This window comes from Dendrobium catenatum, unplaced genomic scaffold (genome assembly GCF_001605985.2).
Source record: "Dendrobium catenatum unplaced genomic scaffold, ASM160598v2 fragScaff_scaffold_627, whole genome shotgun sequence".
NCBI lineage: Eukaryota > Viridiplantae > Streptophyta > Magnoliopsida > Asparagales > Orchidaceae > Dendrobium > Dendrobium catenatum.
In genome coordinates this window covers 736186-753863 of record NW_021319089.1, presented here as the reverse complement: position 1 = coordinate 753863, position 17678 = coordinate 736186, and the positions used below count along the sequence as shown (strand labels likewise).

The following is a 17678-nucleotide window of genomic DNA, read 5'->3' as shown; positions in this document are numbered from 1 at the left end:
AATTCTATTAATAATATTTCCATTTATTACACAATCACAATGAATAATAGACTCTTGAAATTTAAGCAAAAAAGATGAATACCTTCTCAACAAGCAAGCTCCGATCGACCGAGAGGAGAAACATCGTGGAAGGAGTCGAGTAAGGTCGCAGTTAAAGGTTAGATGACAGGGAAGATATGTTTAAGGAATGATAAAGAAGAACAACAATGAACTTCAGATGTGATAGGAAGGAACGTCATCAATGGAGGCGACAGGAAGTAACATTATCGAAGGAGTCTGAGCAACTGGCAATAATAAGGGACACGATGGATGCGAAGACAAAGGATAGCGAGGAAGTGTAACTTCTGATGTAAGACGAAGGAACGTTGTGGAACGAGATGATGCCAAGCTAACATCATTAAAGGAGCTTGCGGGCGTGATCAAAATAAAATGTCGATCAAATGAAATAAATGGGTAGTCAACTGATTTAGATAGATTTTTTTGCAGCAAATCCATCACAAAAAATACGACGGAAAATTCCATCGCAAAATTGTCGCAATTTCAGAGAAAAAGAATTTCGTCGTAAAGTTTGCTGCAAATTGATGACTTTCCAATAGTGTTAAAACTATGGACTAGCGAAGTAACCTATCACACGTAATAATACAATTGCTAAAATGTTTGCTTAGTAAAATCCTCTTTGAGAGTAGGATAGATTACCAAAAGGAAAATAACTTCAAATTCTTTAAATGATTTTTCTTTTTTTACATTTTTCATATCCCATATTGTCTTTTCTTACTTTCTAGGATTACTTAAAGATTTATTGCTTTTAAATGTAGAATATTTTGTATATGCACATGCGGTTTGATGCTTCTTTTGAATGCCTTTTTATTTTACCTGCTAGAATGTTTTTAAAAAAAATGTCGTTGCTATTTCTCAAGTCCTGGATGAGAAAAGTGTAAGGTTGTGTTAGATAGTCGACAGCCAGCAGAAAACTTGTCGAATAATCATGTCATGAATCTTTTAAGGAGAAAAAGGATTCATGTAGCCGATAACACGTAGTGGGACAAAGGCTTGATATTGTTGTTGCTAGAATGTTTTTAAAATAAAAAAAAAAAAAATCTACTTTATACTAAACGATGATTCCCTTGCACTAACAATACAACATTCTCACTAGGTGATTCACTTTCATCTGACAATACTACATTTGCCTCCTAACTATTTAACACTAGGTGATTCACTTTCATTTGATATGACCACATTTACCTCCTAACTATTAATCACTAGGTGATTCACTTTCATCTAAAAAGACCACATCCACATTAATAACATCTTCAATGTTCTCCTCAATGTAAAGTCAATCTCCTCTAACCTCAACTCCATTACATTAGCTACAATTGGATCATCCACTTCAACCATCCAACATGAATTCTGCTAATAATATCTCAATCCATTACACCATCACCATGAACAGTATACTCTAAGAGTTTCGCCACTCATCCACCTAAGCATCCTTATATTTGCAACACTAAACTTAATATTATGCTTCTCTTTTAATGGCCAGCATTCTACACCATAAAGCATTGTAGCTCTCACCATGGGCGAATCCCTATTGGATTGAGAGGGGACAAATGCCCACCCTTAATTTTTTTTTTAGGGTATTTTTTGAAATATTTTGAGTATTTTGGGTATTTTGTCCCCTCTCAAAAAAAAAAATTGCCCTAATTTTATCAATCCTATGTGTCTTTGTCCATCCCCCACCAAAAAAAAAAATTTCCCACCCTAAAAAAAGAACCTTAATCCGCCCCTGGCTCTCACTACCATCTTATAGAATTTTTTTCTTAAATTTGAGAGGGACTTTTTTGTCACACAATAAGCCCGATGCATTCCTCCACTTCAATCATCCAAATTGAATTATACTAATAATGTCTTCATCCATTATACCATCAACATGAAAAGTAGACTCTACGATTAAAGCCACTCATCCAATTAAGCATTCTCATCTCTGCAACATGTAACTTAATATTATCCTTCTCTTTTAATGGCCAATAGTATACACCATAAAGCATCGCTGGTTTCACCACCATTTTTTAGAAATTTTCCTTAAGTTTGAGGGGAATTTAACTATCGCCCAATAAGCCCGATGCATTATTCTCCTTTTCAACCATCCAACACAAATCATAATAACCATCTAACAAGCAGTGATTATTGTATATAACATCGTCATCTCTACAACACTTAACTTAATATTATGCTTCTCTTTTATCGGCAAACATTCTACACCATAAAGCATTGCACGTCTCACCTCCATTTTTTAGAATTTTTCCTTAAGTTTGAGGGGAAGTTATTTATCATACAAAAAGCTCGATGTATTCCTCCATTTCAACCATCCAACATGAATTCTACTAATAATATCTCCATCTATTACACCATTACAATGAATAATAGACTCATGAAATTTAAGCAAAAAAGATGGATACCTTCTCAATGAGCAAGCTCCGATCGGCCAAGAGGAGAAACATCGTGGAAGGAGTCAAGTAAGGTCGCAGTCAAAGGTTAGATGACATGGAAGAAGTGTTTAAGAAACGACGAAGAAGAACGACAGTGAACTTCATATGTGATAGGAAGGAATGTCATCATTGGAGGCAACGGGAAATAACATTATTGAAGGAGGCCGAGCAACAGACAGTAATAGGGGACACGATGGTTGCGAAGACAAAGAATGGCAAGGAAGTGTGACTTCGGATGCAAGAGGAAGGAACGTCGTTGAGCGAGATGATGCTAAGCTAACATCATTAAAGGAGCTCGCGAGCGCGATCAAAATATAATGTCGAGCAAATGAAAGAAATGGGTAGTCATCCGATTTAGATAAGGTTTTTTGCGTCCGATTTGTGATGGATTTACAGTGGATTTATGGTGGAAAATCTGCCACACATTTGAGGCAATTTTTCTGCCCCAAATGCATCACAAAAAATACAACGAAAAATTCCATCGCAAAACTGTCGCAATTTCAGAGAAAAAGAATTCCATCGTAAAGTCTGTCACGAATTGATGACTTTCCTATAGTCTTAAAACTATGGACTAGCGAAGTAACCTATCACATATAATAATAAAATTGCTAAAATGTTTGATTGGCAAGATGTTGTTCGAGAGTAAGATAGATTACCAAGAGGAAAATAACTTCAAATTCTTTAATTTTTTTTTTAATCCCATATTGTCTTTTCTTACTTTCTAGGATTACTTAAAGATTCATTGCTTTTAAATGTAGAGTATTTTGTGTATGCACATGTGATTTGATGCTTCTTTTTGAATGCATTTTTATGTTACTTGCTTGGATATTTTTAAAAGAAAAAAAAATATGCAAAACCATTTTTGAAATTTCTTGGCTTTCAAGTTATTTTTCTATCTTAAATATATAAAATTAAAATAGTCCTTTTTTTAACTATAAAATTAAAGGTATTATAGCATCTGGTCACTACACCTCTAAATCTTATAGTTTGAACTTATTAATAAAGCCTAACTAAAACATATGCATAATGCATGACCTTCAAACTATGAACATATAATTCTACATAACATTGTAATTTTTGCACTACAAGTTAAACCCTTATATGAGCTGAGATAAGAAGTTTTTTTTTTCATATTTTTTTGAAATCTGTCATAGCCTATTTTGTATTGCTCAATCTCCTCCACAGCACATGTTGTGATGGAGATCCGCATTCACATTAGTACCAATCAAATCAAAATCAATCACCTATGCCCCATGGCAATTATCAACAAAGTATCCCACAGTCCCATAAATGGCATGTCTATCATTCACATCCACATCCTTTTCACAAATATCTTTCCTTCCCTTCTTTTCTTTTTGATATGTTCCTAATTCGAAGTGTTCAGCACAACGTGAAGAGGCCTCATTCAAGCCGAAAAATTATTCTGTGCGGAGTAGTCCAGACTCCAATGAAAATGCACCACGTCCGATACCGAGCTTAGTATTGAAGCTCGGTACCGGACGGTTCTCCTGTCCGGTGTCCGCACAGAACAATCTATCGCAACACGAAGAGGCCTCATTCAATGCAGATGGCTCCTCACATGCAACCCATGTGAAAAACTCAAAAACTACTGCTCACTTCTCCAAAATCTAAAATAATACATATAACGCATCCCCACCACAAATGCTAATAGATTTGTTTCTCTTCTTTCTTTCCCTACTAGCTGACAATCACGCCTTTAAATTATCTCATGGGTCACATCGGAGTCCCCACTTCCAACAAAGTATAAGGATGAAATAACAATAAACAACAGCAACAGTTAGAGCAATGAGGTTTTCAACTGTCGATAATAGAAAACTAGCACGTGGTTGGTCCCCTCTCGCCCATCCATTGCTCCAAAACCAATGCTACTTCTCCTTACAAACCGCTGAAGGCGCCATTTTGGCACCAGAGCCCTATATGGGGTTCTGGTTGGGTACCCACGCTCTGTACTGGCGGGCTTTGCCCACCCACACCTACCTATGGTTACTTTACGGATGCATACCCACCCACATCCATTCACTTTCCATGCTTATTGAATGCAGTCTGTCATAGATTAATGGCCTTGAGGTTTTTTACCATTTTTTCTGACTGCAAACTTTCAAGCCACATATCAAAATTTATCATGGTCGTGACACGGTTCAGTGTTGCGCACTGCGAAGATTATTGTAATATACTGCATGTATATGATAGTTAGTAATATAAAATCAATTATCCTATGATGTTGAGTACCCACCCATATCCACCCACGAGGTCATACGCATGGGTGGGTACGTGGATGGGTGTGGGTATGTGTACCCAATGCCGGGCTCCATTTGGCACTTTATTTTGTAGCTTTTATTTGAAAAATAAATCAAATCGAACTATTTTTCTTATTTAAATAAAAGTTATATCTCAAAATAAATAACATAATTTTAAAATATTTAAATAAAAAAAGTATTCAGATTATTCTGATCATTTTTTTTTTTTTGTTCGAATTTTATCTGTTACGGATAGAATACCAAAGTAGATCTAAATGTTAGACATATTTATACACACTTTTACATATTTAATACACATTTATTTATATACCTATTATACTATACCACTGAATAATGCGTCTGACATACGCACAGAAGATCTCAAGAAGATGGGAGAAACGTGCATTTACCAAAGGAAAACTGCTCTTCCAGAAGCTCCTGCTATTGATCCAATTCTTCTATTAATCTTCACTTATTACTTGTATCTTTCTTCATAAAATAACAATAATATTTTACAAATATTTTTTATTAATTTAAATTTTACAAAATCTGAAGTTTAAAGTTGTATATTATTATAAAATTAATATAGTAAAATTAAATAATATATTAACTTAAAATTTTTATTGACCTAAGATATATTATTTGTTAAAAAACAAATTGTCACATTGAGAACGTAGTGCCGATTTTCAGTATAATACAAAGAGAAATTATAAGCTCGAAATGCGGAAGCAGCTTTCTAATAATTTCTCTAATACATGAGTGGTAAAAACGAGCGCGCCGGCCCGGCGACAGTACTGTGGCATCAAGGCGCAAAGCGATCGGGATCCGGCGAAGAGAATCCGCCGGAAGCTGAGAGAATCGCGGTGAGAGAAGCCATAGCACGGACTTGCATCTGGAGCGCCGCTATGTAGTCGGAAGCCTCTTCTAGAAGAGTCGGGAAAGAGAGCTTCCGGCAACCTGGAACAAGTCTCCCGAGGACTCCAGCCTTGCACTTGAGAACCTGCGACCTCCTCCTCTTCTTCGGCTGGGCGGGGAAGTAGACCGCTTTGCGTGGCCGGCTGTGCTTGATCTTGAGATTCCGACTAAAGAGGATGGCGCGACTCCACCGGGTCCGGCCCCGACCCGCGACTGCAAGAATCCGATCCGCTGCCTCCCGAACGACCCGGCTTCGGCGGAGGTCTTCGGCCTTCGGCGAAGAGCGGCGGATGCGGCGAAGGGTCTCGATAAGCTTAGATGAGTAAATATTCTGCTCTCTGTCTGTATGCCACTTTTTCGGTGATGGCCGCAAAGCTGTTTTACTCATCTTCCGGTTTCTTTCCACATCGTTGGACGACGAACTGCCATCAGAAATAATAATCGGCATCACGTAACTCGATCGAAGAGAAAGACAAATCGAGCGCCGATCGAGCTTTTGGTAATGTACTCGCCTTCAACAACAAAATGAAAAATCGTCGGATCAAAATTAAAATCACAGAAAGGAGCTAGAGCTGATAAAATATGATAGATTTGGAACGATTTCTTATCTACGCGGACTCTAAAAACATAATGAGAAGGGGAAGGTACCAATATCGGAACTAATTGAGAGATTCGAGAGCAGAGAAGGGATGAAAGCGAACTGTGGACGTGAGAGAGGTAGCAGAGTGAAACCGTGGTCCAGCGAGGAAAATTCTAAAGGGGCTAAATTTTTTTGTTGGGGCTATTGCGCATGCTACGCGGAATTTATGGAAGTTTTAATTTTAATATAATCAAATAAATTGTGAGAATTTCAAAAAGTAAAATTTGATTTACTTGACGCATATTACATACTATTTATTAAATATTGTCATTATATATTTATTTTAAAAGTATTCCTAAAATATATATTTTTAATAGAATTATTGTAGATCCAGCTTTTTTTTCTAAGGTGGGCAAAATTTTAATTAATTAGACATCAACATAATAATAACAAAGATAAATAAAATAAAATAAAATAATTAAATAATAATAATAATAAAATAACATCAAATAGTAATAATGAAAAAAAAAATTAAAAAAAATTAATCAACATAATTCTATCAGAGGAAATTTTTATCATTTATCTTCCAATTACATATTGAGAATATCAAATGCAATTGGGAAGAAGACGGCTATGAGGCGGCGATGTCTTGATTCAACAAATGTGTGAATCGCAAAAATGACTGAAACTTGTGGGATGGGCAACAACACTAAGATGATAATATTAGGACGAAAATATTCTTTTGATGGAGGGTGCAATATATCAAAAATGTACATTATTTATTTTTTAAGGGTGGGCATTTACCCACCTTGACATCAAGGGGGATCCTCTCATGATTGCAACAAGTAATAACCTTTATTTAAATTTTAATAATTACAACCCAAGTGGTGAAAATTTATAGGAAATACTGAATAATTTAAAAATTTTCTTAGAATATTCTATGATATTAAATTATTGTTATTTGACTTAGGGGAGATAAATTAAGCATTGATAATTGATTTTGTTAATTTGATATTTTCTTTTATTAAAAAGAGAGTATTATAATAATAATAAATTCATTACATCCTATGATGTTTAACCTATTCGAGATTGTATGTTAGAGAGCTGCTCGATAACATTAACCTATATGGAAGAGGTCGGATCAAATCACCTTAAGATTGATCATCCATTGAATAAGACATAATAGAAGATTATGTATTTCTTGAATCAAGAATTTTATGATTTAATTTATATCATCTTAGGATATTTAACCTATTTGAAATTGTATGTCTTATCAATGCCCAATGACGTTAATCTGCTTGGAAGATATCAGATCGAATTCTCCTGGGATTGATTATCCTTGATTAAAAGGGGGTGAATACCACGCATATCTCGAATCAAAGGTAAAGAATAATCTATCTTTAAACCGTTACTATCTTTTTTAGGTCGAGATTAAGACTTGCCCAATGAGTAAAAGTCCAACTAAGGGCTATATAAAGCTTGAAATTTATTCAAAGCATCATTGCATTTGCTAGAAGCTTTATAATCCCAAGATATTATCTTGGATGTTAAAAGAGTTGGAGGAATCTTCTTGATCATGGCTGTTGTCAAAGCTGCCCCCAATCCATATTTAATTCCAATAAAATTGATGCAACAATAATTGATGTCATGTTGTTGAGATGAATGACCTTTAGACGTTGGAGCAAAAATTACCCCTAGTTAGGAACCACATTCTCACAAATTGTGCCAAACTATTGTATCATGGAGTATTCGCGGTGGTAGATAAATATAATGTTTAATGTCTTAGCTTTGTACGAATATCCAACACGCATCAGTTAAAAGATAGGGTGTAACGTTCATAAGAGACACCAAAGTTTTTACATGAAAATCCACTGAAAAGAGGGGAAAACACGAGGACTGGTTCAGTTTGAATGAATTCACTAGTGTTTGCAATCAATTACAAATGAGACTCTTCCTTGGGTCAAGGCCTTAGTTGGATATAGCAAATATATATTATATAGAGTGCATTACATTGTGAAAATTGATAGAATCATAATTGATATGTTCGTTTGGTCGGTATGACCAAAGTCGGCTGGCGACGAAGGTCAGAAAGATAGTATTTGGGTGACGGTGGTCTGAAGGGCCAAAATCGACGGACGACAGAGGTCAAAAAGACAGTTGTCATGCGAAGGATATCAGAAGGATTGTAGTCGGTGGGTGAAGAAGATCGTAAAGATTGTTGTGTAGAGACGAATGTCCGAAGAACCATAGTTGGCGAGCGATAAAGCTCGTAAAGACCGTTTTCTAGCTACGGAAGTTGGAAACTGTAATCGATGGGCAATAGAGTTCATAAATATAATAGCCTATATTTTGACTTTGCCAATTATTTTTTCTAAAGTCATTAAAACTTCAAATTACAATCCGTCTTTGTCATGGTATTTTGATTGTAGTATTTTATTTACACGAATTTTATCGTAATTTTTGGGCACCAGCAAAAATTATTAAGGAATTTGTATCAATCATTAAAAATGAGGATTTTGGGAGCATCAGGTGTCCGATTTGCAAACCGATTTCACTGATATCTTTTAAATAAAATGATTTATTTTATGATTATTTTTCCATAATTTTTAAAATCTTAAAATAATTTATTTGAATTATATACTAAAAAATTAATTAAATTAAATCATTATATTAATATTATATGATTTTTTTATTATAAATATATAATAACACTTAATAAATGTATTAAATCCTTTTCTCTTCTTAAGTTCGTTCAAGAGAGATGTTTTAGAGAGAGAGAAAGGAAAAAAGCCTAGATTTAGAGGCCGCGGTGCTATTTTCATTCCTTGACGCAGTTGGGAAATTTGCTCGTCTCATTTTAAGAAACCTTTAGCCTATTTTTATTTCAAGATTTTATATTTTTGATATTTTACTGATCAAATTTGTGTTTTCATTATCGAAAAATATGAATAACTTTGTATTAACAAAACTTTCCCCGCGTAACTTTTTGTATGTTATAGAGATCATGATTATGAGCATTTTAAGTATTTATTTAAGATTTTTTACTGAATGATTTTTAAAATACAACTATTTTTATCTATCCAAAAATTTATTTTAACCTCTAAAAATAGTGGTGTATTACAATAAAAGTCTTATAATGTCATTTTATACAATTCATAATATTTTGATAATTTTTTAAAAATATACATTTTTGCCTAATAGGATTCTTTATTGTCTACTGTTATGATATTTTGACATTTTTTTAATAAAGCTCAATTATGCATTATTTACTGTAATGCATTGAAATGGATGTGAATATGTGCTTGTGTAATAGCTGGTCACTATTACTATTATAGTATTGTGATAATAATATGCGTGTGTGAAACAAATAAGTAAAGGTTGGTTAACCCGTTGTTTGGAGATTGATTGATACTACCAATTCATTGTACTGATATTAAGCATGTGATATACTAATCAAGTGATATAGAATATGTGGATAGCATGTGTACAATATGATATGATTTTACTATATTGATTCGATTTCAACAGTCATTATCGACATTTTGATTTGATACTTTATATAATTTATGTGTTGATTGATATTACAGATATGACAATTGCTTTATATATTTGATACTCATATTGGTTTACTGGTTTATTAGCTTTCATACCGTAGTATTTTAATTGTTTACATATTCTACTACTACTACTACTACTACTACTGCATTTGAGTTTTACTATTCTTGCACTAATTCAATAATCATATAAATATAACTACTATGATTTGATTGTTGACGTGCATATTGCTCCTTTAATGTGCTTTGAGTTCAGTTGTAGATTTTGGTGACATGCTGAGCTTTTCTAGCTCATTATATGTAGTTAAATGATTTCAGGTCATTGCAGGGGAGTAGGAGTGTGAGGCTGGTCAGGATTCTTCAAGTTATATTTCTTTTTGTTATAGTCCTAAGTAATGTATATGATTTTTGGGAATGAATATAGATATGTATATTGATGTTTTAAATTATAAAATTTGTTTTGATGTTTATTACTCGTAGATGATATTAGATAGCTCTGATTGTTATTTATTAAAAGATTAAAAGAATAATTCTTCCAATTTAGATTCTGGGGCAGCACAGTAAATATCATTATCTCGCGATGAAGGTTAGAAGGACTGTAGTAGGAGGGCGACAGAGGTCGGAAGGACTGTTATCGGAGAAGGATGTAGGAATGACCATAATTAGCATGTGATGGAGGTTGGAAAGACCTTTATTGGTAGCAAGTCCAACAAAAGCGGGAAGCTAGGTGGACGTCCGATGTTAGTTGGTGGTTGGGCAGAAGTCCGACATTCTTTGGTGCCCGAGTGGAAGGTCAACAGTGGGCAGTAGTACGGCGTCAGGTAGAAATCTAATGTTCGTATGCAGCTGGGTGGAGGTCCAGCCATGAGCGGAAGTTCGGTGTCAGGTAGAAATTTGTCATAAGTTTGATGACTGGTTGTGGTTCGACAGAAGTCTGGGCGGTGGTTGAGGATGTGGTAGCAAGAGATAACTCTCTTCCTTCTCTTCCTTGCTTGGGCCTCTTCTTCCTCCATCCTCTCAATGAAGAATGAGAGGTCTATTTATAATTTTCTAAAAGTGGCATGACCAGTAAATAGGAGGAGATCAAGGATATTTTCGGAGTGTTTTAAATGGACTGCCAATATTGATCACTCCTTTGATCAGAAAATGTTTATCTAGTATTTAAGTGTCTTAGTGATGTCAGAATTCAACGATCTTAGGCTCATTGAATTCATCTCGTCAAGCCACTTGATTCAACTATAAACATGTCACGTTTGAAAATTGTTTGGTCATCCAATTTATAATTTGAACCTTCCAAAGGTGCTTCAGGTCTTCGATTTGGACTCAATCAGGCTCGGATTGAGTTAAATTTGTTGTCATTGCGTACGTCTTTTCGAGACGTACAGTTCCACTGTAAGTTTGATGAAATCGGAGTTCATATTATTTTGAATTTAATTTAGAAAATTTCCAACTTGATTTTGCCTCAAGATTCATGCCTGATCAAGATAATTTTTTGATGATATGTCAATTTCAAAAGTTATTTTTCCAAGTTTAATTAGACTTAATCTAAATAATAGAATCAAGATAAGCAGATTATTGTTAAGAACTATTTCTTATATAAGGTAATAGCTCTTGTCAATTATCATTGTTATTTTAGGCTTTAAAAATCTAAAAATAGTAGTATGTATCGATTGTTTAAATTGTTCTTGTCATTTATGAAATATATCAATGAATAAACGAAAGTTGAATCTCTATTGCTCCCTATTTTCTCTCTCTACCTTGCCAAATCTTAGGCCATGCAGGCAAATTTTGGTCAAATCAAATCCTCTTTCTCCAAAAGTTCATTCTCCCCTCAACTCGAGGAGAGAATATTTCTTTTTTTGTGACGAGGAAGCAATATCTTTAGGCCGGTAAAAACGCCAGTCGATCTAGCATGCAACCCACACCAATTTACACGAGTCAACACTTAAGGCTTTCACTGGAGAGAATATTTCGTGCGGCGTCTAAATTGTCCAAAAGCGAATCTGGACACTCCACATCAACCAGATGCACCGGGCCCTGCGTGACGTGACGCGTTCGGATTTGCCTCTGGACGAATCATATTTCATGCTTCATATGTGCTTGTGTAATAGTTGGTCGATATTATTGTTATAATAGTGTGATAATAATATGCATGTGTGAAATAAATAAGTAAAGATTGGTTGACCCGTTGGTTATAGACTGATTGACCTATATAGGATGGTGAGCCGACGGACTTTTCTTTAAATAATGTGGTTTGGTGTTATCCTCCACTAATTCACGTGATACACTGATTGTGAGTTATAAGGAGATTATTATTGTGCTGACGGGTAAAGAACGACGACTCTATTTATTGAGTCAATTGTTTACTAATATTGAAAAATATCGTGATAGTCAGGACTTTTTACTTGTTTAGTGTGACTGCTGAAATGTATGTTCTTAAGGCATTATTTATATTATTGCATGAATTTATTAGTATTGCATGAATTTACTATTATTGCATTATTCTACTGCTTTTATCATTGGATTGCTACTGTTACTGATATAGATATTAATATTATTTGATACTACTGATTCATTGTACTTATATTAAGCATGTGATATACTAAGCAAGTGATATAGAATGTCTGGATAGCATGTGTACAATATGATATGATTTTATTGCCTTGATTCAATTTCAATCGTCATTATCAACATTTTGATTTGATATTTTATATAATTTATGTGTTGATTAGTATTACAGATATGACGATTGTTTTATATATTTAATACTCATACTGATTTATTGCTTTATTAGATTTTGTATTGTAATATTTTATTATTTAATATTCTACTACTACTGTATTTGAGTTTTATTATTCTTGCACTGATTCAATGATCATATAAATGTAACTACTATGATTTTTATTATTGGCGTGCATATTACTCCTTTAACTTGCTTTGAATTCAATTGTAGATTTTGGTAACTTGCTGAGCTTTTTAAGCTCATTATATGTGGTTAAATGATTTCAGGTCATGGTAGGGGAGTAGGAGTGTGAGGCTGGTCAGGATTCTTCAAGTTATATTTCTTTTTATTATAGTCCTAAGTAGTGTATATGATTTTTGAGAATGAATATATATATGTATATTGATGTTTTAAATTATAAAATTTATTTTGATGTTTATTACTAGTAGATGATATTAGATAGCTCTTGTTATTATTTATTAAAAGAATAATTCTTCCAATTTAGATTATGGGGCATCACAGTAAAACTCATTGTCTCGCGATGAAGGTTAGAAGGACTGTAGTAGGACGGCGACGGAGGTCGGAATGACTGTTATCAGAGTAGGAGGTCAGAATGACCATAATTAGCATGTGACGAAGGTTGGAAAGACCTTTATTGGTAGCAAGTCCAACAATAGCGGGAATCCAGGTGGAAGTCCGATGTTAGTTGGTGGTTGGGCAGAAGTCTGACATTCTTTGGTGCCCGGATAGAAGTTCAGCGGCGGGCGGTAGTACGGCGTCAGGTAGAAATCTAATATTCGTATGCATGGGTGGAGGTCCATCCATGAGCGGAAGTTCAGTGTTAGGTAGAAATCCGACAGAAGTCTGATGACTAGTTATGGTCGAGCAGAAGTCCGGGCGGTGGTCGAGGAGGTGGTAGCAAGAGAGATCTCAGATTTCTCTTCTTTCTCTTCCTTGCTTGGGCCTCTTCTTCCTCCCTCCTCTCAATGAAGAATAAGATGTCTATTTATAATTTTCTAAAAGTGGCATGGCCAATAAATAGGAGGAGATCAAGGATATTTTCGGAGTGTTTTAAATGGACTGCTAATATTGATCACTCACTCCTTTGATCAGAAATCGTTTATCTAGTATTTAAGTGTCTTAGTGATGTCAGAATTCAATGATTATAGGCTCGTTGAATTCGTCTATAAAAATGTCACGTTTGAAAATTGTCTTAGTGATGTCAGAATTCAACGATCTTAAGCCGCTTGATTCGATTATAAACATGTCACATTTGAAAATTGTTTGGTCATCGAATTTATAATTTGAACCTTCCAAAGGTGCTTCAGGTATTCGATTTAGACCCAATCAGGCTCGGATTGAGTCAAATTTGTTGTCATTGGGTACGTCTTTTCGAGACGTTCAGTTCCACTATAAGTTTGATGAAATCGGAGTTCATATTACTTTGAATTTAATTTCGAAAGTTTCTAACTTGATTTTGCCTCAAGATTCATTCCTGATCAAGATAATTTTTTGATGATATATCAATTTCAAAAGTTAATTTTCCAAGTTTAATTAGACTTAATCTAAATAATAGAATCATGATAAGCAGATTATTGTTAAGAACTATTTCTTATATAAGGTAATAGCTCTTGTCAATTATCATGGTTAATTTAGGCTTTAAAAATCTAAAAATAGTAGTATGTATCAATTGTTTAAATTGTCCTTGTCATTTATGAAATATATCAATGAATAAACGAAAGTTGAATCTCTGTTGCTCCCTATTTTCTCTCTCTACCCTGCCAAATCTTAGGCCATGCAAGCAAATTTTGGTCAAGTCAAATCCTCTTTCTCCAAAAGTTCATTCTCCCCTCAACTCAAGGAGAGAATATTTCTTTTTTTGTGACGAGGAAGCAATATCTTTAGGCCGGTGAAAATCTCGGTCGACCTAGCATGCAACCCACACCAATTTACACGAGTCAACACTTAAGGCTTTCACTAGAGAGAATATTTCGTGCGGCGTCTGAATCATCCAGAGGTGAATCCGGACACGCCACGTCAACCAGATGCACCGGGCTCTGCGTGACGTGACGCGTTCGGATTCGTCTCTGGACAAATCATATTTCGTGCTTCTCCATTCATCCTGAATGCACCGAACTCCCTTCTCTTTTGAAGCTCTCGAGCTGAAAAATTATTACGTGCGGCGTTTCGGATTCGTCCGAATCCGAATGTAATAATTTTTTCCCAGCTCGAGAGCTTCAAAAGAGAAGGGAGTTTGGTGCATTCAGGAAGAATGGAGAAGCACGAATTATATATCATCAAGATAAGGACGAAAATAAATTGAAGAACAGTTAAACAAAAAGCATAAATGATAATGATCCAAACTAAGAACAAAAGAGGAGCAAGTAAACTCATGAGAGAGGTGCCTTGTTCAATTCGTTCATAAATATAATAACATCTAATTTTGCTTTATCATTCAATCAACTCATCTAATAAGGTTTCAAAAAGCTTAAGATCTTTATTCTTGTCCTTTTAGCAAAATTTACATACAATGCCTAAAATGATTTTGATTTACTATATATATATACATATATATCCTAATAAAAAATAATTAAGATAATTTTAAATTTTATTGATATGCTTTAATATAAGGTTAATATATAAATAATATTTATCTTAAAATAAATCAATTGATGTACTTAAAATTTTGATCAACACATTCTGTCACAATTTTCTTCCAAGTTACTTTTCCATGCTTCATTTCGAAATAAAATTTCATCAATTCAAATTATTTTTAAATTAAAACTTAAAAAAAAAAAAAAGAATCAATTCCAGCTTTTCAAAATAAATTAGATGGCTGAGATTTTTAAACTTTACTCTCCATTTCATAGGATCCGAATCCGTCACACCACAGTCCGCACATGGTAGATCCATTCAGCTCCCCCGAACAGCCTATCCGTCACTCTAAGGCCCAAACCTCTGAGGAATCCCTAATCTTTTGCAAACTACAATCAAACCAGAAAATTACAAAATCAACATATAGAAACCAGACGAGAAAAGAAATAATTGAAAAAATAAGTTTCATCGATCAGATCTGCCGATAACATATAAAATTGCAAGAAAAAGCTTCTTAGGTCATAAATTGCAGCCGCAGAAGGCGAGGTAGAAGCAGATGACAGAAGCGAGGGCGACGGTCTCGACGGCCATCACTACGGGCCAGATGACGCTTTCGATAACAGAGAAGTCGATCTCCGGCCACCGAAAAGCCGTGGATGCCCAGCTTATTCTCATTTCCGGTGTCCACCGCAGTGCTGCTGACGCCGACGCCGACACACCGCGTGTTACGCTCGCCGCTACCGATTCCAGCTGCTGCAGGATCGACCACGGCTGCGATCCCCTTCCCATCTCTCCCCTTTCTCCTTCAAGTCGGTCTTTCCTTGCTTTGGGAGTTTATGAGCGTGAGAGGTTTTCTCATTTGCGGTCAATAGAACAAGTAGGGAAAAGGCCAAAAGACGGGAAGACCCTGGCAGCGTGGAGATATTATGATGGGGTTCAATAAGCTTTTCCTTGTTACACTCTTGATTGCGTGTTAAGAAAAGAAATTTAATTAGGGGAAATTTTATAAGTAGCAGCATTATTATCAAAATTAATAAAAAGAGTATTAATTAAATAAAATTTAAATAAAAGCAAATACGCCATTCAATTTGACGTATTTCTCACATAAGAGAGAGAGAGGGGATACAGCCATTTAAAAGAGTGTATTACTCTCATAAAACTTAAAAGAGAGAGAAGGGGAGAGAGACAGAGAGGGGAGATGACAGTGGAGAGAGAGAGAGGGAGATTGAATTTAATAATTTAAAATTTTATATGATAACCTTTAATAATTTAAATCTTTATAAGAAACTATTATAATTTAAATTTTTATAATATAATTTAAAACATATATTTAATAATTTAAACTAAATTTATATAAAACTTTATACGTTTTAATTAAAAATAATAATTTATAAAAAAATTATTTAAAAACTTTATATTAGTAGAAACTAATATTAATTATTAGGAAATTATATTTATTTTGAAAATTATTAATATTATATTATATATATTTAATAATATAAATATATATATTATATTATATATATATATATTTATAATTATATTTCATTATATTTTTAATCTATTTTTTATGAAAAATTTATTGAATAAATTTTAAATTTTTTTTGTAATAAATTAATTGCTAATATTAAAATTCATTAGGAATATATCTTTATTAAATTCTAATATTAAAATGATATTTTATTATTTTTTAATCTATTTTTAATCTCCCAATCAACCTAACTACAACCTCCTAAGTTATAACACCAACACACTGCCAACACATCTCCGAGACAACCTCAGCTGTTACAACCGGTCACCAACACCTCCAAATAAAACACTTCACTGCAAACTCCGTCCACAGGGATACACCACGCTCAGCTATAAACAAAGCATGCTTACCAGACTCAGAGCGGACAATTCCAAACCAAAAAGATATTCGACTTGTTTACATAATAACCTAAAACCAACTAATACAGCAAGCGGTAAGTCCGAAACACTGGCGCCTGCTATTGTCACAAGAAATTTCAGGCTTACAATTCTAAGGTAAAGCGTGGGAATGGTTCTCCTGAACCGTCTCAAAATGTAATCGGATCCAATTGACTTTTCGCGTCAAATAACAACTCCGACGAACAATCTCCGGTACAAAGCTGTCTAGTTTAGCAAAAGGGTACAACAGAATACGGTAGTCGACCTACAACTGAACGTTCAGATCGGTGGCAAAATGCCCCATATGGTCCTCATCATCCTAGCTCTTCTTTCACAATTGGATCATCACCAGCTCGACGTATAAATGCTTTCCCTCCAACGGGGCTCTATCCTGGACCGTCTACATGGCATCAACCACTGGGATTCCAAGAATTCTCTCCCATCCCAATCACGTTGTCGCCATAAAGGAAAGCCCTGTAAAGCTGAAACAATGCCTCGAGAGTGGTATGCAACACTATCAAATCATCTACTAATGGTACAAGTTTCACATGCGCTCAGACCAATCTCTACTCACTTACAAATATGGGAACATTGCCTCTACATCACTAACTAAGTCGACGACATACTTCTCACAGGTAACATCTCAAACAATAAATTTCT

At 34.5% G+C, this 17678-nt stretch overlaps 1 protein-coding gene across 3 annotated transcripts; it reads right to left on the bottom strand.

Annotated features, from left to right (window-relative positions):
• Positions 1–5380: 5380 nt before the first annotated feature.
• Positions 5381–15629, bottom strand: LOC110112698 (transcription factor bHLH148). 3 transcript variants are annotated; one of them, XM_020845005.2, is made up of 2 exons: positions 15372–15629; positions 5381–6171 (listed from the first exon to the last, which is right to left on the bottom strand). In XM_020845005.2, the coding sequence occupies exon 2, from the start codon at positions 6105–6107 to the stop codon at positions 5547–5549; it is 561 nt and encodes a 186-aa protein (XP_020700664.1). In that variant the 5' UTR covers positions 6108–6171; positions 15372–15629; the 3' UTR covers positions 5381–5546. The 3 variants fall into 3 exon arrangements, with proteins under 3 accessions (XP_020700664.1, XP_028551203.1, XP_020700663.1); XM_028695370.1 differs by having other exon boundaries at positions 5381–6081; XM_020845004.2 differs by lacking the exon at positions 15372–15629 and adding an exon at positions 6308–6555.
• Positions 15630–17678: the final 2049 nt, after the last annotated feature.

What these genes read in the sequence shown, in the direction of transcription:
- LOC110112698 (XM_020845005.2), bottom strand. Translation starts at nt 6,107, where the DNA reads ATGCCGATTATTATTTCTGATGGCAGTTCGTCGTCCAACGATGTGGAA.